At 35.7% G+C, this 24,560-nt stretch overlaps 1 protein-coding gene across 1 annotated transcript in view; it reads left to right on the top strand.

The window, feature by feature from the left end:
* Taf9 (TBP-associated factor 9) overlaps positions 1-24,560 on the top strand; it is a 67,260-nt gene that overhangs the window by 4,854 nt on the left and 37,846 nt on the right. Inside the window, exon 2 of the mRNA XM_090385293.1 lies at positions 19,860-19,996. Coding sequence (XP_090241419.1) covers positions 19,860-19,996 — 137 coding nt within the window. The remainder of the gene's footprint in view (positions 1-19,859; positions 19,997-24,560) is intronic.

Genomic DNA, 24,560 nt, shown 5'->3' with positions numbered 1-24,560 from the left:
CAAATTATCTACTTCCACAAGAACAGATGGAAGTTTCTTCTAACAAGCAACCATCCTCTGACTGAAGGCAAACTTTTGCACATAACCTGCAGCCATATTTCCTTAATTTGAATTTATGCCCCCCCCATGGGTATAGTCTGAGGAAGAGGAAGGATACCATCAGCATTTAGCTTACTCAATCCATTCAAAGATTTAAAGATCTCAATGAGATCACCTTGCAGGTGCCTAGTCTCCAAATACTGCAGTTTACAGAACTGCAGCTCATTCTTGGTTAGAGAAACCTTATATTCCCCTCATCAATCTCATTGTCCTTCTCTTTACCCATTCCAGCAAATCTAGAATTCTTCCTAAAATGAGGCTGCCAGGCTTCTGCTATAGCCTAGTAGTGAGGTGCAAGGGTTAAGTACACATGCTTTGAGTGACTGAGGTTCAAGCCCATGACTGCTAAATATGGTGCTGTTTCTTGTATTCTCTAAATCTTGTGAACTCCTCTGACCATGTGTGGTCATCCCAGAGTATAAACAGAAAATTAGTGTTCTAACCAGTGCTTTGTACAATGCGTTAATCACTTCCTTATCGCTGCTAGCAAAATTCATATGCATCTCTGAAAAAACCCCATCAGCTGCCCGGACAGCCTGTCTGCTTGCTCAGAGAACTTCATATGTGACTGCACAAATACCCACAGGTCTTTTTCATTTTCCACTACCTTAAGTATAGTATCACATGGTTTGTATGTGTTTTAATAACTTAACTTTATCACGTAGTCCATAATGTACGACATTAATATTCGTGGAGCTTTTAGTATCGATGATTTGGTGTAGATGTATTTATCATAAATAGGTCACTTGAGAGTTTGTAGGTTGTCAATAGATAGTTAAATTTATTATCTATTATAACTACTTAGAATTTACAGCATAATATTATAGCATAATACATATAACAAACTTGATAGGAGATATGAAGTACAGTAGAGCGTCAAAAATTCGATACGTCAGTAATCCAAATGAACCTACATTTGTTTATTTTTTTTTATGCTAGTGTCATAAAATAATTGCACTAAACACTGGTTATTGTGATCACGTTTGCAAATTGAATTTTTATTCTATTAAACGGCAATTGTAATAAGCCAAAATCGGAGAAACATTATCCAGAGGCTATAAAAGTGAAGATGTAAAGCACAGATTTATACTTTTACCTTACCAATTAATAGAATTAAATGATAGTGAAAATCAGGAGAATACACAGGTTAGCAAAATAAAAAAAAAATTTACGCTTACATACATAGGTTAATTAATACAGTACTTGTTTGTTTATTATTTGGTTTTTAGGAGCATTAGCAACTAAGGCCATATTTCTCCGGGGATATGCGGTGGTCATTCCCTGACCTTTCCGCATCCTCCGTATTTGGTGGTCACGGGCTCGAACCCTGGTCTAATCAAGAAGCGTGTGCTACACACTGCTGCTCCTGCCCACCTGGCTACAGAGACGCCTAATACAGTACTAACTAAACATAACATTTTGTAATCTAATATTTCTGTTCACTGACATTTTTTTTTTTTTTTGGGTTGTAAAATTTAAAACAGTAAAAAAAAAAAAAAAGTGTCAATCAATAACAAAGAACACAACGTAAAGAAATTGCTACTAACATGGTACGCGCAAGTGAGATAAGGAGTAACACTTTTATGAAGTTTAGATATAGGAATGAAGAGATTCTGAACATTTACAAAGTTTTATTTTACCATACTTAAGCTATAGTCTTCTTCTTTTAAAAGGAAGCAGAAATTTTTAACAATTAAATCAAAGATTGAGATTTTAAAGAGACTTTCAAAGAGAGAAATTGGGTCTTCGTTAGCAAGATTTTACGAGTTTGGAAAGTCAACCATAACAGAAATTAAACACAACAAGGAAAAAATTTTAAAGTTCGCATCAAAACTTAATTCAGTGATGGTGCAAAAAAAAAAAAAAAAGAAAAATTATGAGAAGAGCTAATGATCCATCCCTCGAAGATGCTGTTTGTTGTTGTTGTAGTTGGATTCTGGGAGCATCAGTAACTAAGGCCATATTGCTCTGTGTATACTGTCTGTAAATTGTGTGTTCTGTGATCGATTTTCTGTTTGCTAGATGAAAAACCCGAGTTTTGGGGAGAAAAACCATGCTACCGTACCCTGAGACTGATTAACACAGCCATGTTGTGAAAAAGGCACATAAATATTCCTCCCATCATTGACGGGACTTGAACTCAGGTCTGTAAAACCTAGAGTAGGGAGGACGGTGATTCTGTCAACTGTGCTACCCATGAGGGCTAGGTATGAGCAACAAGCCGAATACTGTCTAACCTAACTACTCTTGCTGAAAAGAATGAGAGATCTGGCTACAAAGAAACAAAGTTCAAAAATGGTGTAGCAAAAAATAAGTAATTATTTTTGTTCAAGGTCTATACATATGTGTTATTGTGGCTGAAATTCCCATTTATTTTGTTACCTATGAATAAAAATACGTAACAACAACTTATTGTTTTTATTTCTAAACTTACTAAACCTTTTTTTTTTTAGTCTCCAGAACTGTATTTTTGATAAGATCGAAAATCCAAACAAATCGGAAGTTCAAACTATTTCTGGGCCCAATTAGTTCGGATTATTGACGCTCTACTGTACATATAATGGAAATTTGGTAGGAGATAAGAAATACATATACCATAAGCTTGAATATTGAAATATATACCTATATATATTCAAACCAGAGATATAACGTAAACTTCATAGCATAACCAGTGCATGGTGTTATTATTGCATTAGGATATAAGTTTAGTGTAGTATTTTTAATTATACTGTATTTGAGCTAAAATCATGTCTCAGACCAGAGCAGCAAAGCAAAAGGCTTAAGGTAGTGGGAGTGCTGTGGCTCAAGGGTGAACTGAGGGTGGGTGGGTGATTGTTTTCTGAATTACAGCCTTATGAAATGTACTGTTATTTGATGTTTGTGGAGCTATCAGGAACGGGACTTAATATTGCCAAGGGGGATGCCTTTCTGTGTGCTTGATGTAGTGTGAGAAAACTCAGTATTGTTATGGGCCTCTATGAGAGCTTGAAGAACAGGGTGGATGCCCTCAAAGAATTTAAATTGGGGGGAAGGCATCAAACTCTCAGCTGTCCACATCAAAGCATCAAAGCCAGAGCTTGCACACGATCATCACACAACACATTGGCAATGCAGAATGTGCTGATCTCACAGGTGCTTGTTGTTGTCAGTGACTATTTTCAAGGAAATGAGAAATATATTGTGCAAAAAGGAAAAAGGATATGATAGGGTATGTCTGGGGGGGGGGAAGTTGATGATGTAGAGCATATATCGTCTTTTTAAGAGCGCAAAAGGTGATATTGTTGTACATGTTGGAACTAATGATATTAAGAGTAGGAGATCTGCGGACTAACTGAACAAGTACAGGTTAGTGTTAAAAAATAGTTGTGAGTTAGGGTTAAATTTGAAAGTGTCTGCACTTCTGCCCAGACATGATAGGAGCGAATATATGACAAGAGCCTTGTCAATGAATTTGGCTCTGGAGAGATTGTGCAAGGCTAGCGGGATAGAATTTTTATCAGCGTGGTCTGTGCTTTTTAACAGGAGAGGCTGCTTCTACAGGGATGGGATGCACTTAAATACAAAGGGTGCAAGAATATTTCTGATGATCTCAAGGCAGTGTTGATGGGTCAGAAAAAAAGCTGGCTTGGGGTGGGGGATTCACAGACTAATAGATTGACAGTAGCTGGGGCAGAGATGAAAATGATTCTTGCACTGCTTCTATTAGCATGGAAAGCAAGTTGCTGGGGATTTCAAGAACTGCTGGGAGTAATCATGAAACAGGTAAATACATGAGCTGTGTTAAGGTAACTAAAAGTAAGAACAGGTGCATATACACTTGCATGTACACCAATGCTAGGAGTATAGTAAATAAATTTGATGAATTTGAAGTGTTGGTCAAGACATTAAAAGGCAGATATTGTTTGGGTATCAGAGATGTGGTGTCACACAGATATAAGGAATGCAGAATTGCAATTTGGGGAGTACAATGTGCACAGAAAGGATAGACAGGGTAGGAAGGGAGGAAGGGTTATGCTGAAACATACAAAAGCTAAGGAAGTGCATCTGGTTGATATGGGTGGCCAATGCAATGTTCAGCCAGTTTGGTGTGAAATAAGCATTGGGAAAGTAAAATTGAGAGTAGGAGTGTGATATATACCTAATTACACTGATGGGTACAATGAAAAACTATGCAAAGAAATTGGTGAGTCAGTAAATCAGAATATCTTATAATGGGGATTTTAACTTTCCAGATATTGACTGGAACTTGTGGGTTGGTTACTCGCAAACTAGCAAGACTTTTGTGGATTTATTGGATGATTGTTTTCTATAGTAGCATGTTTGAGAGACAACCAGAGGGAGTAATACTCTTTATCTGATTATCAGCAGTGATTATTGATGCATTAAGAAACTGTAGGTAAAGGAACCACTAGGTGGCAGTGATCACAGTGTACTGATGTTGGATTTACTCAAAGATGTCACTACCATCAGGGGTACTGTGGTGGTCTCAGACAGTTTTTAAATTTTGTTCAGTGAGGCCAAACTGATGATGTTACCAACAGCAAATTATACATGGGAAGCATTCAAGGAATTAATCTTGGAAGCTACTAGTCTTTTCATACCAACTAAGAAATACTGTGCAAGGTTAAATGGTTGTCATATGAACTAATGAGGCAGAGAAGAAAAATGCATGGGATGCATATGAATAGCAGAGAAGAAAAATGTATGGGATGTATATAAATTATCAGGTGACACAGAATCCTATGGTAGATATAAGCTACTCTGTAATCAGTCACAAAGGAGATTAGGCAAGCAAAGGCAGATTACAAGAAATCTTTGGCAAAGGATACAAATAAAAACAGCAAAGACTTCTTTACTTATGTGAACTCTAGAAGGAAGGGGATTAATCAGATTGGTCCACTTGATATCAATTGTTGATGATTTGACTGTTGATGATCCTGCTCAGGTAGCCGACAAACTGAATGAGTATTTTGCACCTACACATGAGAAATTCTATAGGGATGTGGAGGCCAGAAGTTTATCAAACTCTTAACAGGGAGCTCCCCACAGACTGGAGAACTGGTGATGCACAAGCGTATCCCCAATTCACAAAGGGTGACATGAGTAATTAGCATTAGTTGAGGTGTATGATGCAAGAAAGCAAGCTTATACAGCATCAGCCAAAAAAACTTTCCATTTTACCCATTTGGTCAATCCAAATGTTTGTCTAGTTCAGCCTTAAATTTATTTAAGCTATCAACTTCCACAACAACAGATGGAAGTCTATTCCAGCAATCAATTACCCACTGGCTAAAGGCAAACTTCCACACATTTATTCTACAACAGTCTTTCTTCAAAAGACAGTTGTAGAATAGATGTGCAGAAGTTTGCCTTTAGCCAGTGGTAGTTGATTGCTGGAACAGACTTCCATCTAATTACAAAATTTTAAATTACATTTAAAATTTTGCTAATTATCAAAAAATTTTTCTCATTAATTAAATGAGTTGTTTACTAAATGTAATCGTGTATTGTATTTAATAAAAATTTCGAATATTTTCAATTTTAGGTGTATCATTATTTTTATTTATTCACCTTATATTCAACCGAGTCACAGCGGTATAACTGTCCCATCACATACAGAGGAAATGCTGTACCTATAGCCTGAAAGGCTATAAGGTGACAGCCCCACCACTTACCCCGTGAAAGGCTGGTAACCTATCCGGGGGATATTCTAAATACTCGAAATAAGCCCAAGGGGAAAAAACTGGACGGATCTCAAGGGTAATGACCTAGGCAATGGATATAAGACTACAATTAAGGAACTTAAAGTAGCAACTTGGAACGTTAGGGGAATAAATCACAAATTAGGTGAACTGACCATGGAACTAGAAAATAGAAATATTGACATAGCAGTCATTACCGAAACAAAAAAGAACAACAAAGAATCCAAAGAAATAGGTAACTTCATAATGATATACTCCAGCGTACCAAGAGTGAATTGTGGGCATCATCGGGAGTTGCTGTTATAAAGAAAGAAAGAATGGGAAAACAAAATATTAGACTACTCTTGGATATCACCCAGAATATTGAAATTAAGACTAAAAATTCAATCTTATACAATAACAATCATTGGCATCTACGCACCAGTAGAAGGCAACATTGATGAAACTGCAGAATTTTATGACGAATTACAACAGATTATAGACCAAACTAACAAAAACGAGTATCTCATACTAGCAGAAGATTTTAATGCAAGGGTTGATGCTCAATCAGTAGACAAATGTATAGAATCAGAAGGCGAACCCGTGGTCAACAATAATGGAAGATGCCTGATAGACTTCTGCATTTTTAATAAACTTAAAATTACAAATACTTTTTTCAGACACAAGAATATCTATAAATTCACATGGGAAGCAAGAAACACAAAGTCTATAATAGATTATATTATCATTAATGAAAATTTAAATGACAAAATTAGAGACACAGTATTCAGAGGCAGTGAAATTGACAGCGATCACTACCTAGTAGAAAGCACTTTCAAAATAAAAAGAAGAAAATACCAACAAAAACTAGTAAGAAATTAAAAATACATTTGTTGGAAGATGAAAGCACTAAATTCCTGTATGAAAGTCGATTGAAAGATAAACTCAAATCAGATGAAAGTGCTAATGTTGAGGAAATCTGGTCAAACGTGAAAAATTCAATTCTGGGAGCTGCTGAAGAAAGTCTTGGATATAAACCTATATAAAATAAAAACTGGCTAAGAACTTGGAATGAAGAATTGAAACAAACAATCAATGAGGAAAAAAAGATCTATAAACTGTTCCTACAAACTAAAGACCTACATCTACACATAAAATATAAAAAGCTTAGAGCAGAAGTCAGAAAACTAACCAGAAGAATCCGACGAGATGACTGGGATAAATTTGTTAAATCTTTAGAACGTGATATCACAAGCCCACAGAGAAGAGGGCCTTCTAAAATTTTTTTTTAGAAGGCCCTCTTCTCTGTGGGTCTTCTAAAAAGTTTTAGAATTTTTAAAATTTTTAAGAAATTACAACTACACACAAATGATCAAATAAAAACCAACTCCATCTCCCAAGCAGAATGGAAGCAACACTATTCCAAACTATGGTATAACCCAGGCACTAGGGAATTGGAAGATGAATCTGTGATAACCAAAGATGAAGAAATAATAACAACGGAAAAACTAGAGTTAATATTACAAAAAACCGAAAAAGCCCAGGCATAGACAATTTGAATGTAGAACTATTTAAATATGGGAGCATTTTACTAAAAACGCACTACTAAAATTATTTAACATCATATGGCATAAGCAACAGATACCCAAAGATTGGGAAACAGGAATAGTAATCAATTTACACAAAAAAGACTCCAGAAATAACCCTAACAACTACAGAGGGATAACACTGCTGTAGTATATACAGCAGTGTTATCCCTTTAGTATATACTCTAATATACTAAAGAATAAACTTAATAAATATAGTGAACAATTCTTAGAAGAAGAACTGTGGGTTCAGAAAAGGGAGAAGCACAATAAATGCCATTTTCTCACTACAACAAATTTTGGAGAAAAGAAGAGAATTCAGTCTACCAACATTTCTGCTGTTTATTGATTATGAAAAAGCATATGACAATGTAAACTGGGAATAACTTTGGCAGATTCTACATGAACAGGCAGATTCTATCCCAACCCAACTCTGGAAAGCTATCCAAACCTATATAAAAACTCAAGTCTGTATAAAATATTCTAATGGCCAACTATCAGATCCAATTAACACCAATAAAGGAGTCAAACAAGTATGTGGACTATCACCAAATTTATTTAATATCTACATCAGTAAAATTCTTAAAGAATGGAAACAAACAATTAACAACGGAATACAGTTGAACAACAGGAATAAAATCCAAACTATATTATATGCTGATGATCAAGTTATAATTGCAAAATCCAAAGATGAACTACAGATAACAGCAAATGAACTTAATAAAATAGGTAAAAAGTATGAGATGAAAATCTCCACCTCAAAAACAAAATCAATGGGATTATGTGGAAAAAACATACAAAGAGTCAAAATTGTTATTGATGATAAAATAATAGAACAAATATCTTACTTCACCTATTTGGGAAATTTAATATCAAATGAAGGGAAAGACATCCACACTAAACTACAAAAATATAATAAAATGAATGGAATGATTAAACGCCACTTCGGAAAACAAATGACAACTGTAACAAAATTATGACTGCACAACATCACTTCAAAACCAGCCCTCTTCTACAGCTGTGAGATTTGGGTCATAAATAAGAAAGATGCACACAAACTAGAAGCAGCAGAAATGAGATTTTTAAGACTATTATTAGGCTTTACAAGACTAGACCACCAAAGAAATTTAGATATCCACAAGGAATTAAAAGTAGATAACATAGTAAATGACATAAAACGGTATCAGGAAAAATGGATCAGCCACATAGAAAGAATGAACCAAGACCGGATCCCAAAATTAGCCTTTAACTACAGGCAAGAGAGTTTTGTTATTTGGTTTTTAGGAGCATTAGCAACTAAGGCCATATTGCTCCGGGATATGCGGTGGTCATTCCCTGACCTTTCCGCATTCTCCGTATTTGGTGGTGACGGGCTCGAACCCCGGTCTAATCAAGAAGCGTGTGCTATGCACTGCTGCTCCTTCCCACCTGGCTACGGAGGCGCCCAGGCAAGAGAGAGAGAGAGAGAGAGAGAGAGAGAGATATGTTGGTCGACCAAGACAACGATGGCAAGATCAAGACCACCTCCAAGTTACAGCAGAACAGGTCTTAAAAGACCTAAGCCACACCAGGTTCATGATGATGACCTTATATTCATCTTAAGCAGTGATCCTTTTAGGTTGTAAATTTTCTAAAGTGAGCATTTAAAGGCAAAAGTAAGGTATTTTTTTGAAAAACAAAAGAAAGCCATATTTTTATAATTTTAATAAAGTGTAAAAAATAAATTAGTGACACAGATTTGTTACACATAAAAGTATTGGGAATTTGCATTTTTTATATATAGCCTGAAAATAAAAAAGAGTAACATAAAAACTGAAACTTCCTTTTACATGTAACAAGATATGGAAAATGTAACGCACTAATTTTTCTTGAATCACTCGGTGTGGCCCCCAAAAGAAATCTAACTTTGAATATGGGCCATGTACAGGAAAAGGTTGGACTCCACTCCAGTAGAAGGTAGACCAGAGCCATTGGGAATACCCCTTGATCTGATCTGCTCACTTTCTGCCAGTTACATTTGCTCTTCCACTCATCCCCATTTACTCTCTATTTCCTTCATGCTAGGTCACTCTTTCTTTCACCAAAACTGCCATTTATTCCCTTTTACCAGTGCGACTTCTCCGTATTATAAGACCTAGAGCTTACAAATAAAATAGAAATTTTCATTTAGCTAGAATAAATCCAGGGAGGGCGATGGAAAGGGAGTATTAAGTTTTAAAAATAGTAAGTATTAAGATTGAATATTTAGTTTGAATGCAATAAAGGTTAAAGTTGGAGAAACACTGGTTTTGGGGATGAGGAAGTTATAGATGTATGTGTTAAATAGCGGCTAAATGGAAACAAGAAATTTCAAATAATATAAGAGAGCAAACAGGGATAGTGGCCAGGACTAGGGAAGGGGTGCCATCTGTGAACGGGCTAGAACAATAGGACCATGAAACTGGGTTATAAAGTGTTCCTTTTGATCTAAGCCGCCGTTAGGAAGTAAATGGGAAATGAGTGGACGTCCAGTATTCACGTAAAAAGAATAGGTTTTACCAGGGTGGCTGATATTTGGGTAAGTTGGCCATATTTAGCAGAGAAAGCGTGAACATGAAACCTTTTTGGAAGTGACCGGCAAACATGAAAAGGTCATGCTGCCGTGTGAAAAAAAAAAATAAGAAAATTATGGGGCGAAGGGTTTCGTTTGTGCAAAAGAGAGAGGGTTGTGGTCAAATAGAAAGGAATTAAAAATTAGAGTATGGGGATTGGTTGCGAGTCCTGGGGAAGATGTTCCAAACTTGGGAGAAGAAAAAAGGTTGAAGAGGAGAGGGAGTTTTGTAGAGGTATGTGGGAGAGAGTGGAGTGTGGTGTTTTTTTTTGTAAGTGCATGGGACAGATTTAGATAGGAGAGCTTAGTAAGGTAAGCTGCTGGAACGGAAGGAGTGTAGATTTTTCTTCGGGCGGACAGTAAGTCTGTCCGCCTGAAGAAAAATCAGAGTGCCCAAGAAAGGAGCGTAAGCCTGTCTGCCACGAAGAAAAATCAGTGCCCAAGAAAGGAACGTAAGCCTGTCCGCCACAAAGAAAAATCAGTGCCCAAGAAAGGAACGTAAGCCTGTCCCCCACAAAGAAAAATCAGTGCCCAAGAAAGGAGCGTAAGCCTGTCTGCCACGAAGAAAAATCAGTGCCCAAGAAAGGAGCGTAAGCCTGTCTGCCACGAAGAAAAATCAGTGCCCAAGAAAGGAACGTAAGCCTGTCCGCCACGAAGAAAAATCAGTGCCCAAGAAAGGAACGTAAGCCTGTCCGCCACGAAGAAAAATCAGTGCCCAAGAAAGGAACGTAAGCCTGTCCGCCACAAAGAAAAATCAGTGCCCAAGAAAGGAACGTAAGCCTGTCCCCCACAAAGAAAAATCAGTGCCCAAGAAAGGAGCGTAAGCCTGTCTGCCACGAAGAAAAATCAGTGCCCAAGAAAGGAACGTAAGCCTGTCCGCCACGAAGAAAAATCAGTGCCCAAGAAAGGAACGTAAGCCTGTCCACCACAAAGAAAAATCAGTGCCCAAGAAAGGAGCGTAAGCCTGTCCACCACAAAGAAAAATCAGTGCCCAAGAAAGGAGCGTAAGCCTGTCTGCCACGAAGAAAAATCAGTGCCCAAGAAAGGAACGTAAGCCTGTCCGCCACGAAGAAAAATCAGTGCCCAAGAAAGGAACGTAAGCCTGTCCACCACAAAGAAAAATCAGTGCCCAAGAAAGGAACGTAAGCCTGTCCACCACAAAGAAAAATCAGTGCCCAAGAAAGGAGCGTAAGCCTGTCTGCCACGAAGAAAAATCAGTGCCCAAGAAAGGAACGTAAGCCTGTCCACCACAAAGAAAAATCAGTACCCAAGAAAGGAACGTAAGCCTGTCCGCCACAAAGAAAAATCAGTGCCCAAGAAAGGAACGTAAGCCTGTCTGCCACGAAGAAAAATCAGAGTGCCCAAGAAGTGAATGTAAGCTTGTCAGCCAGAAGGAAGCCTGAGTGCAAGGAATATGGAATCAGCGACCATTTCGGAACATAAGTCTATTCCTGTTTTTTTTTTTTTTTTTGAGTGATAGTCCTTTCTAAGAAAAATTCCGGTTGTATTAGACAAGTTAGTTACTAAAGCTGAGATAAATTGTAATAAATGTCAATGATCATGAATAATGAAAGGGTGGTACAGGGGTAAATAAAGGGAGAGAAATACTATAAAGGAATTAGTAAACAAAAATATATTAATAGAGGATATGTTAACCTATATCATTAATTTAGACCAGGTGCCAACACATGATAACATAACAGATGAAGTGTGGAGAGAAAGAAATTTTATTTATTAAGAAACCTCTTGAGTAAAGGGAATGACTAAGATGATAACTAGAGAGTAACTAAAGTAGAATGGGTGATCTATACTGAATATTATTGATGTAAGAGGATACCAGTTGTAATACATTTCATGTGTTAAAGGTAGAAAAAAAAAAATAAGAGTAATAAGAGTAAAAATGAGTTTTACTGATGTAAGTGATAAAAATTGGTAATGGAAAGGAATGATTAGGTAATCAGTGATGATTCATGATAAGTAAGATACAACTGATACAAAGTGATGTTGATAAATTGTAATGGAAAAGGAATGGCCTCGTGCATAGTTGATAAGGGGGAGAGAGTGTATTGTACTAGTATGGTTCATATATATTGAAATTGGTATGCATGTATGTAGTTTGCTTTTTTGTAAATGTTGTATATAATGTTCATTAAAGGTTTGAAATTTTTTTGAAAAAAATCTCTCTTTAATGTTTTGCTAACACCTGCTTTACACACCCTAGGATCTAGAATTTTCTGTGAATTGCAGTAAGATTTGCATTTTGTGGGCTGTTAGTGACTTCTGTAGGGTGGAGGTCAAACAAAAAAAAAAAAGTACAAAAAAGGGAAGGGGGGAAAAGAAAAGCACTCCCACAGTATGTGGGACAGGTGTTTGGATAGGTTTTACCAGGTACCACTGAGTTGTAGAATGGTAATCCTTTAGCTCTCTTAATTCTTACTTAACAGCATCACTAATTTCCTATGTTGCCTGAAGCGCGAACAGTGCGTACCCAGTTAAGTCTCTCCTAAGCCGTTTGTTATATGGAAATTTTCTTTGCTCACAGAAACTATTTTAAATGTAATTCCAAGGGGAATTCAAAAAATATTTGCTACAAAAGGAGTTTGTTAAACAGAGATCGGACTGAGTAATTTAAAATTCTAAAAATAGTTATAAAGTTTTATATAGAAATACCTTAACAATAGACAGTGAAAAATGCAAATTTAGTTAAATAACTTCAGGCTTATTTGAATAGTAGGTAAACGTGAAAAAAAAATTCCGGAATATTACAAATTTCGAAGTGTACTGCATCCAAATGTCACACGTCACTATTAATAAAGGTGCTGGTACACCGTACTGTTGTGTATTGTCCCAAAAAAAAAGTACTAATGAAATTATTATAATTCAGAAGGAAAAAAATTAAAAACTTTAAATTTGTTGTTGAGTGTTATGAATCATTTGATCTGACAACCACTATTTCTTCCAAGATTTTTGATATAGAGCAGTGGGTATGTTCTTTTTTCTAAAGCATGTTGTACACTGGGTTGTGATGACTCATGTTTAAAAGCCTGTATATATTTATGAATGTCCCATTAATTTTTTTTCTTATCAGCACTGCTCTAAGCACTCCAAGAATATATATTTATCATCATAGCAGTATTTATACATTTATTATTTAATTTTTGCAAAATATTTTAAAAATTTATAACCTGTAAATTTTGTCACATCACCCTGGTTTGAGAACCTCTGGTATAGAACCCAAAAATGATAAGCTTCATGATGAAATAAATCATAATTTGACTGCATGAAAATTATTTTCCTTGTATGTATTGAAATTAAAGATACACTTTAGTCCACACTTTTCAGTAGCCCACACTTTTTAAAGTGTGGACTACTGAAACAAAAATTTCAGCCCTTGACATTACTTGGAAACATTCTATTAGGTGCTGCTTAGTATTGATATCTTGTTGCCCTGCAACAAAATAGGGACTTCTCCTTTGAGAGCTGCTGTATCTTCATAATGCAGTACTAGAACAACTTACAGTAAAGATGCCCTTGTATTGCATTATTATTAGAAGCCATGTATTTATAAAAATGTTCAGATAATACCATAAGTTGGCTTTCAAGAGTAGGAATGATATTGCTAATTCTTAGCAAATTGTGAAGATATACTAGAAAAATGTAAAATTGAATATTATAATAAAGATGTGCCAAACATAGTACTGTACATAATTTTTTTTTTGCTTAGACCATTTCTTATAAATTTTCTCAAAATATTCTCTCACAAGAAGTGATCACCTATTGGTTATCACTTGTTGTGAGAGAGTATTTAGTCAATATCTTTCCATCTTTAGTTGCAAAATTAGCATTAATCTGGTTACTGTCGTTTTGCAGCACTCTAAATATGCCTTTGAATTTACAATTTATATTTTGACGTAAGTGTATAATACAAATAGACTGTCAGTTAACCGGCCCCTATGGGACCGGATCCCAGGCAGATAAACATTGGCTAAATGGCCGGTTAATCCAAAAACACATGCAAAATACCATTTATAGGTTGTAAATTAAATAAAAAAAATATATACAGTATGTTGTATATACACTGGTGTTCAAAGAAAGTGCATTAATGACTAGCATCACAAATAGAAATATAAACAACAGATATTTATTAATAGTTAAGGCAAAGCTAAGTAATATTTAACAGGTGCTCAAAATATTCCAAAATGAGCATTTGCAACCTTTATACAACAGTTTTGGTAAACATGACAATTATGGCTGAAATGGTATCTGAAGCCCTCAATTTGCTTCAGTTTATCATTTTAAATCGAAAACAAAATGAAAAGTTCACCAGGTGCAAACTAATATTTAGTTGAACCATCGAGCATTGACAAGATCAATTTCTGAAGATAATCACCTGATATTTCGTGGTTCCAAACATGAATTATGGCTTCATGAAGGGTCTTTGGTTTCTTTCTGGCAACTGCAGATTCCACACGATGCCAACAGTTCTTTATAGGATTCAGGTCTGGGCTGTTCCAGCTAAGAGTTATAGTGGGCCGTTCTTCCAACCATTTTTTCACCTGTAACAAATGTAAACACATTACTGTCAAACCTCTAATGCAGAAATGAAGCTAAAGTAACTATAGAAGTGCCTACTTACACTTTTCACTTGATGACAAGGAACAGAGTTGTCCTGAAAGATGCAGTTACGTGGCAGGTTGAAATGGTCTCTAATGGTTGGCAGCAATTTGTCTTCCAATATAGCCAGGTATCCATTGGCATTTACGGAACCTTTTATGAACTGCAGGTGACCTACTCCGTGATACGAAATGCACCCCCATATCATTTGGCTGGTAGGGAATTTCACTGTTGACACCATACAGTCTGGATGGTATTCTTCATGTCTACGGCAAATCGTTTGTCTCCATCAGAGCCATGCAGGTTGAATTTCTTCTCAACCGAGAAAATAACTGACTTCCACTGCTCAGGGGTCCATTTGACATGCTCCTTACACCAAATTAATTGGGCCTTTTTCATTTTTTGTGTGGGGAGGGGCTACAGATCCATTTTTGAAGAGGTGTCTTCCGACTGTTACTGTACTTACTACCACTCATGTATGTTCTTCCCATTCTCTTTTCAGCTCAGATGAAGCTTTATGGTTTTTAAGGCACAAGTGCTTCAAAACGTGGTCCTGTTTTGGCATAGAGACTCGTTTGCATCCGGTTCCTTTTTTCCTCTCAGCAATTCTTGCCAGTATTCTTGAGTTTGGAAAGAAATCTACTCACTGTTGACTGATTACAAGACACTATAAGCGATATGACCGGAAGAACATCCTTCCTCACGTAAAGCAACAATAGCACTCTTTCTTCGTGGTGTCAACTATGTGTAACTCACCAGCCTAACACAAGCAAGGAATGACTGCAACTCTTGCAGAGTGTACTTATATAGCTGAAAGTAACTGATGCAATATTACGTCATCACCTACGTGTGTCAATCTTATCTGATGCAATCTATAAGAAATATTGCCATATATTTATGTTATTTGGACAAAAATTACAATTTTAAGGGGTGATACACTTTCTTTTATCACCAGTGTAAATGTTTATTAAACATTTACTTAGATAAAAAAAATCAGTAATCTTCATTTGTCTTTTTGATTTAAATTTGTTTTTTGAAGCAAAATCATGCCACTTTTTCATAAGAATTATATCAATGGCAGATGAATTATCTTGCTGTTTGATATATCTTATCACACTTTCTTTCCTTCTGAATGACTTATTCTTTTGTCATCTTTATCTCCACTCATAGCTTCTGGGTTCTCTGGTTCTTCATCTTCAGCCATTTCTCCTTGACTAACTGCTTCGATAATTTCATCTATTAACATTTCATTTCTAGAATGTTATCACCTACAAGCCATTTTTCGATGTCTCTTTCTTCCAGACCTTTGAATTCTGATAATTGTTTCAAATCATTAAGCAGAGCAGTGTTGTTGTGGTCTCTCAGATCCTCAGTACATGGCTCTTTGTCCAGATTGCAGTTTGCAGTTAATTTTTCGACGTCAGGCCATAGTTTTCTCCATGCCCTCACAAATGTTGATGATGGCACTTCCTCAAAAGTAGATGCCAACATGTAAATCACATCCTTGATGTTAATTTTCTTAAGGGCTTCAGTGAGTTCCATTTCTTCATTGGCAGCCTTCTCAAGGATTCCTGAAAGATTTCTGCTGTAATGCCGTTTCAGACTAACTATCACACCTTGATCCATAGGTTGCACCAAAGGTGTAATGCCAGGTGGTAAAAACACCACCTTGATGTCATAATAAGATAGGTCAATGGGATGCGTTGGAGCATACACGATTTTTACTTCCAAGAATTTAAATGCTGTTTTTAACCAATTTTTATGCATAGAGTGGTGTCAAATGTGCCTTAACTTTTAGAATGAAATCAGTTGAAAACCATTCTTCAAATAGAAAATAATCCATCCAAGCTGACCTGGGCTTTGTAGTAAACTAGTAAATGAAATTTACATTTTTAAATGCTCTTGGTTTGGCTGACTTTTCTACAATGAAAAGGGGCAGTTTGTCACTCCCAGCAGCATTTGTACAAAGGGCCACAGTGATTCTCTGTTTATTCATTTTGAAACTAGTACCGAATGTTTCTTGTGGTGCTGCTAGAGTTTTCGTCGGAAGAAGCTTAAAATTTATGCCTGTTTCATCCAAATTGTAGACTTGTTCAGGAGTAAGATTTTCCTTCTGTATAATGTCTAAAAATTTTTGGGAAAATTCACTTGCAGAATTTTGATCTGCTGACAATTTCTCACTGCAAACACCTAAATAATGAATTCCATGGCACTTTTTCCATCATGAAAGCCACCCCTCACTGGCTAAGAATTCTTCTCCACTGTTGACTTTTTTGTACAAGTGTACTGCCTTTTCCTTCAAAACCGGGCGCCTCCGTAGCCAGGTGGGAAGAAGCAGCAGTGCGTAATGCACGCTTCTTGATTAGACTGGGGTTCGATCCCGTCACCACAAATACGGGGATGCGGAAAGATCAAGGAATGATCACCGCATATTCCCGGAGCAATATGGCCTTAGTTGCTAATGCTCCTAAAAACCAAATAACAAACAAACAAACAAACCTTCAAAACCGGCACACTAAGAGGTATTCCTCTTTGTCGTTCTTGAATGAACCATATCCATAGTGCATCGTCAATGACTTCGTTTTTTGGCTTCTTCGTAGTGCACCTGTCTGAGAGCACTTTTTCTGATTCTATTTACGTACTGAAGTCTTGAAGGGATTTCCAGTTTCTCCGCCAATCATTCACCATACTTTTTCACACACCCAGTTCCTTACATATCCATTTTACAGGTTCTCCATTATCAATACTTTTCAATGCTTTTAGTTTTGTTTCAATATTTAACACATTCCGTTTATGCTTGTTCGAGCCTATCATTTCAAGTTAACGTAATTTAAAAAACACAAATTAACGACAAAAATCTGTACACGGAGTAACTGCGATCCAAATGGCACAGATAGCAAAGACTAACTGAAGTGAAAAAAGTTAAGAGGATCGTTATAGTGCACTGTACTCGTTACCAGAATCTTTTAATTTTGTTTTCCTGCTGGGCCCATGACACCGGAACTATGATTTGCTGAAAAATCTTGATTAAAATATGGCCAGTTAAAGCGAGACTGGTTAAGAGAGAGAGAGTCTACTGTATATGATTTGCACCCTAACAACAATTACACTAGCCAACACGATTTTTACCTCCAAGAATTTAAATGCTGTTTTTAACCAATTTTTATGCATAGATTTTGAAAAATCACCATGTTAGTTTCACATCACATCACAGTTATTAAATACAGAGGGAGTTATGTTTATCAAAATATGCCAATTTTGCATAATCTAGGTAGTAACGTATGACATACTGATTTATTTTAAGAGATATAAGCTAATTCTCGTAATTTTAGGAAATCGATTCAGGCTTCGGTTTTCTTGTGATAAACATAGACTTCTACCCATGGTTCTTAGGTTCAAATTCTGATGCAACAATTTACAATTTGAAGAGAGCACAATGCCAGTTAATGAGGTTAGAACCAAACTTTTTTCCTTAAACTCCTTAAATCTACTTCCATATAATATTCGAGATAACACCTAAAAATATTTTAACCATACCAGATCTTTAAAAGCAGCAGTTTCAAGTATATAGTCTAAATTTTATTTATTTATATTTTTTTCTTATATCACTCTGACATCCAGCAATTAAAGAACATTAACAGTAAAAATTTTAATACTTTTAATAATTCAAATACAGAAAAGTTTGATTATCTTATCTAGTATGTCTACTACCAAAACTGCAGAAATATAAAAAAAAAAAAATTGTACGTAACAAACTTTCATGTCTGAATTTAACTTTATTATGTTTTTTCTTAGCTGACAAAAAACATACCTCTTAAATTATTGAGGAACCAATGTTCCTCAATCAGAGATCCACAAGAAATTGTGGAATAAATAAATAAAAATTAAAAAATACTGTGAAAATTCTAAATATCAATCAGCGTTTTTTGTGAGGATTTTTGTAGGCTGTGCCAAAGTTTTCCAAGTATTAACTGATTGTGACATGTTCTCAGGGTTGTTAATCTGTGTTTCAAACATAAACAAACCCCTTGAGAATAGGAGGGTGTGGCCCACAACCCTTGTGGTAGCAGTAAAATAATTTCCGGCTCTACTTGCTGACTTGCAAATATTTTTCCTTTCAGTGTTTTCACACAAGTAGAACTAGTAAAATGCCACTTCTGTGTGTTGTGTAGTGATAAAAATTGAATTTGTGTTGTTTTTATATTGTAGTGTTCAAAACTGAATTTACATTTTCAGAAATTCATAATTCATTTAGTGCTACAATGAATAAGCAGATGCATAGGGAGTGTGTCAATCATCCAGACATTTTTTTGTTGTTTGTGGACAGTTTACCCCAAAGACTATAAGGAAAAATATCTATGACATTACAAAACTTTCATATTATTTTTATTTCGGATGTAAAATTGGTGATCAAGACAAACCTTGGACACCTCACAAGTATTGTATTACCTGTACGACAAACGTTAGGAATTGGTTACATGGCAAACTCAAAGCGTTACATTTTGAAGTAATGCTTTGTCACCAAACCATTTTGCAAAACGTTTTGGTGACAACCATCTTTTGTGATCATTTAAGGCAGTAGCACATGGTTTTTTGGGTAATAGGAAAGAAGAAAACTATGAAATGTTGGTGTCTAAGTTACTCGAGTGCTACAAAAACGTGGGCTGTTGGATATCATTGAAAATTCATTTTCTTCATTCCTATCTCGAATTTTTCCTCAAAAATCTGGGAGATGTGAGTGATGAACAAGGGGAGTGGTTTCATCAAGTTATTTCCATGATGAAAAAGCGGTACCAAGGTTGCTGGGATCCTGTAATGATGGGAGATTACTGCTTGTGAGGAATACAAGAGAAAATCCCTTAGTAGCAGCAAGCATTTTTAAGGACAATTACAGGTATGCTGATTATAATAATATTATTGAAATATAACTGTTTTGCTATGATTTATGATAATTTTACTGAAGTTAAATGAGTTATAGAGAACGTATAATATTTTTTTACACTTGTATTACAAACTTGAATTATACATATATATCCTTTTATTTTAACATTAAACGTTGGTACATCTTTTGATATAGATGTGATAGAGACTTTTTATGCTGATTTTCAGAATCAGCATGTTTATTTTCCCCAGAATCACATATTTTAATTGCATATTTTTTTTGGCCAGTGTTATCAGCACCCAAGCAAGTGTGTTTACTATAAAAAAATCATCAACAAGCAATTCTGAATTTGTTTAATAGATATTTGTAAACAAAAACAAAATTAATTACAGAAGTTAATTTTGCAGGATATCAGACAAACATCTTGGATGATGCTCGCCTTTTCTCTTCACATGCCAAAAAACGAAGTCTAGATGTTGAAGATGTCCGGCTAGCGATTCAGCTTCAAATGGATAAATCATTTACAACCCCACCCCCAAGGGAGGTATGCTATCTACATTGTTTGAATTAACTATATAATATCGATGTAGATGCACCATAGTTTATCCATAAATTTGAACTACGTATGTAGTGTAAAGATGCCTGTACACTACATATGTAAAATTACCTAAACCCATAAGAAATTGTCTTGTGCATTTTATCTTTTAATACATTGTTTGAATATACAGTTGAACTTGGTTATAATTAGCACAGAAATAATGAGATCATGGCTGTAACGAGCAAAAAGCCATAATGATTTTAATTTACGCATATTCCCATACAATCACTCACTGTTATAACGAGCGTATTGATATACTGAACAAATTTTGGTAACTATGCAAACATTCTTAATTGCTTGGGTAGTCGAAAAAACCCAATTCTTGGAATAGACGAAAATGAAAAGGGGAACTTAGCTTTATATCTTGTTCTGTCTCAAGTTCATTAGAAGATTTCACTCTCTCCATGAACATGAATACAACATCTGCATCTGATTAGCAGCCGGTTTATGACCTTGTCCTTCCGAGGATGGGGCTATACAATAGTGTATTGGCGTTCTGCTTGTCACATTACCCTATTTACAAATTGTCTTGTATTCACTGAACCATAAAGGCACCTTCGTAGCCAGGTGGCAGCAGCAGTGCGTAGCACATGCTTCTTGATTAGACCAGGGTTCGAGCCCGTGCCCACCAAATACTGATGTAAAACGGATGCAAGAAAACAGATACCCAGAGAATGGCCACCGCATATCCCCAGAGCAATATGGCCTTAGTTGCTAATGCTCCTAAAAACCAAATAATGAACAACAACAAACAACTGAACCATAAATTTATTTTGGGACTTTTAAGAACGTTGTATACATTTCGGGACTTCTAAGAATGTTGTATGCATTTCGGGCTTCTAAGAACTTTGTATGCAGATCACTTTATCATTTTAAGGTAAAATCAGTTAGAAACGAACCCTTCCTTCGGAAATATGTCTACTAACAAAAGAAAGTGTCTCTCGATTCAGTGACAAAGTTGAAATTATTCGCGAGTTAGATGTGGTGCAAAAAATGTTGAAGTGTGTAAAAAGTTTTCTTTGTTCTCTTCAAGTGTATCAACATTACGGAAGAATAAAGACAGACATTTGGAGTGACCAGATGGACAAAATGGGAAGTTTTTTTTTTTTTTTTGGCTGATGCTGTATAAGCTTGCTTTCTTGCATCATATGCCTCAACTAATGCTAAAGATGTTTACATATCGGCACTGGAAAAGAACATAATTTAACCCCAGGGGTTCACATCTATTGAGTATGGGCTTGGCACACCCAGGGTCCTGAGCTGGATATCATCATTCTCTTTTTTTCAGTGATTCCCTCCTACTCTCTCAGGGTACTCAAATTTTTTTTGGCTGGTGCAGCATAAGGCTCAGGCTTTCCTGCACCATATGGCTAATAATAATAATTATAACAAAAAAAAAAAAAAAAATTTAGAAAGTGCGAGATTACAAACGTTGATGGAGCATTGCTTCACCACACAAAGAAGTGCTGGATTTTCAATAGAAGGTCCGATCTTGAAGGCTCAAGTGGAAAAATTTGCTAAATAATTTGGACGCAATGATTTTGTATGTAACAATGGTTGGCTGGATCTATTTAAAAACCGACATAACATTATTTATGCAAAAATTAGTGGAAAATCTCGATCTGCAGATCCAATAATGACAAATGAATGGATTTACCGTGTTTGGGAAGAAATCAGGATTTCAATGATGAAGACATCTACAATGCCGATGAAACTGAACGTTTTTATAATTTGACACCTGACAATACATTTAAATTTAAAGGGGAAAAATGTGTTGGTGGAAAAAAATCAAAGGCTCGCTTGACGGTGCTCGTATGTGCAAATATGACAGGAACTGATAAAAAAAAAAACTTTTTTTTTATAGTAAAATCATTAAAACCTCGGTGTTTCAAAAACAAGGAAACTTCCTGTGGATTACACAGAAAACAAGAAAGCTTGGATGATCAGATATTTTTTGGTACATAAATGATTGGAATAAGGAGCTATTCAAAAAGAAGAATAATATTTTATTGTTAGTTGATAACTGTCCTGCACATCTCCAGATTCAAAATTTGTCCACCATTAAGCTACTGTTTCTGCCTCTCAATGCCACATCAATTTTACAACCAATGGACGTAGGTGATCAAGAGTTTGAAAGGATTTTATAAAAGATTTCTAGTTCTACATCTGATCAGTCAAAGAACAGAAACGTAACGAGGCTATATCGATATTGGATGCTATAAATTTATTGAACGATGCATGGAACATTGTTACTTCGACAACCATATTGAATTGCTTCAAGAAATCGAAATTAAATTCAAATGAAATTTCATTGTAGATGAAGATGATGGAAACGAAGAAAACAACTTACGGTTATATGAATGGTTGCTACGTAACAACGTTGTAGGTTTTAATACAGATAACATTGATGAATTTGTACGAGTCGACGACAACTTGTTAACCAATGGTCTTCCTGCAGAGAGTGACATTGTAGATGCTGTGCTCGACAAAGACAATAACGATGATTACAAGTGAAAGTGAATCAAAATCAGTGCCAGCAATCTCACAAGCTCAAGGTGCAATGGACACATTAGTCGATTTTTTTTGAAGGAACTGAGGCAAATAAATGAGACTTTTAAAGCATTGAGTGTTTTAAGGGAAAGCTTAAGAAGTATCAAAGTCAAATCTTTAAAACAAACATAAATTTTAAGATTTATAAATAAAGACTTATGATTAATAAGATTTATAAATAGACTTATGATTTATTTATAAATTAATAAATAAATTTTAGCAAGACTGAAATGTTGTCTTCAGGGCCAGGACACGTTCTAAATATTGCAGGTTTTAAAATCAAACAAGTCGATAAATTCAAATATTTGGGATCAATCTTACAAAGTGATGGATCATCCCAAGCAGAGATCAATAAGAGAATTGCAGACAGCAGAAAGGCTATCGGCATGTTAAACTCTGTTCTGTGGAGCAAAAATATCCTAAATAAAACAAAGAAACTTATATTTCAAACGATTGTACAAAGTCTTCTATCTAATTGTATGGAGCGGAAACCTGGACATTGAATAGGCAAGCGGAAAACAAATTGCTCTCCACAGAAATGGATTTTTGGAGACGCTCAGCAGGAACTTCTAGAAGAGACAGAAAACAGAATGAAGACATAAGGGAAAGGAAGTGAAAAAGACAATTATTGACACCATCAAAGAAAAGTGTCTAATATGGTATGGACATGTAAAACGGATGCAAGAAAACAGATATCCAAAGGCTATCCTGGAATGGATACCTCCTGGAAGAAGGAGAAGAGGAAGACCTAGGAGCACATGGATGGATGGAGTACGGGAGTGCATGATAGCCCGAGGCTTAACCGACCAAGACACCTTGAACCGCACTTTATGGCGGGAAAAAATTCCTAACAAGAAATAACTTGTAGGCTGAGGAAACCCATTGTAAATGGAAACACTGCTCTTGAAGAAGATAAATAAAGACTAATTGAAATTGTGTTTATTATTAAATAGTATTGTTTTTAACTACAGAGAAATAGTGTTTAGTATTAAGTGTATTGTAGTTTATACAAGCATATTAATACAAATAATATGTAGGTATATACTTATATTATTTTTTCCTCTCTAATATTTCTTTGTTTTTTGAATCTATCTTTTTATCAAGTTATTGAGAATTTAAAAAAATAGGTGGATTTAACTCATCACTGATATAAAGTGTTTATTGTCTAATGGCCCCAGGGGGTTCCCCCATCTCCGCTATCACTGATATAGTGAGTAATGGTTATAACGAGGAAATTTTGTCATTCCCTTGATGCTCGTTATAAACCAAATTCAACTGTAGTTTCTTTTATGAAATATATATATTATTCATATTTTTTCAGCCAGCACAATATGCAGATCAGCCTGTGAATGTATGTTTTGTGTAGACATAATACACAATAAACTATATGTATTGGCATACCATATGAATTGGAGCACTCTGTATAATTACAGTAGTCAGTATGCCAGAAAAATCTCCACATATCCAACCGATTGTCCTTTTTTCCTGTATGCCACGTATAAAACATGGCATACCAAAAACTGCAGGATAAATACAGTCCTTGTACTAACAAGCAAAACTTTATTTGTAGAATCAAACTGTCAATTAAATAATAGGCATAACATAAAATAAAATTCATTCCAGTTATTTGGGACACAGACTAGTACATTTGGGCCCGATTAAGCGGCTGCCTCAATTATGTGAAGTTTCACATAAATAGTTAAAAATACAGCTTCATGATTGAAGCTGTATTTCATTAGTACAGGCATATGACGCAAGAAAGCAAGCTTATGCAGCATCAACCAAAAAAAGAAAAAAAACTTCCACTTCGCCTCTCCGTTCATTCGAAATACCTGTCCAGCCGAGCCTTAAATTTATGTAGGCTATCAACTTCCACAACCAACAAGGGATGGAAGCCTGTTCCACCAACCAACTACCCACTGGCTAAAGGCAAATTTCTGCACATCTATCCTACATCTGT

The sequence above is a fragment of the Mastigoproctus giganteus genome, chromosome 1 (assembly GCF_048544385.1).
Source record: "Mastigoproctus giganteus isolate SK-2022 chromosome 1, ASM4854438v1, whole genome shotgun sequence".
NCBI classification, from domain to species: domain Eukaryota; kingdom Metazoa; phylum Arthropoda; class Arachnida; order Uropygi; family Thelyphonidae; genus Mastigoproctus; species Mastigoproctus giganteus.
Note: the sequence above shows the minus strand (reverse complement) of the source record. Positions and strands in the feature narration are given on the sequence as shown.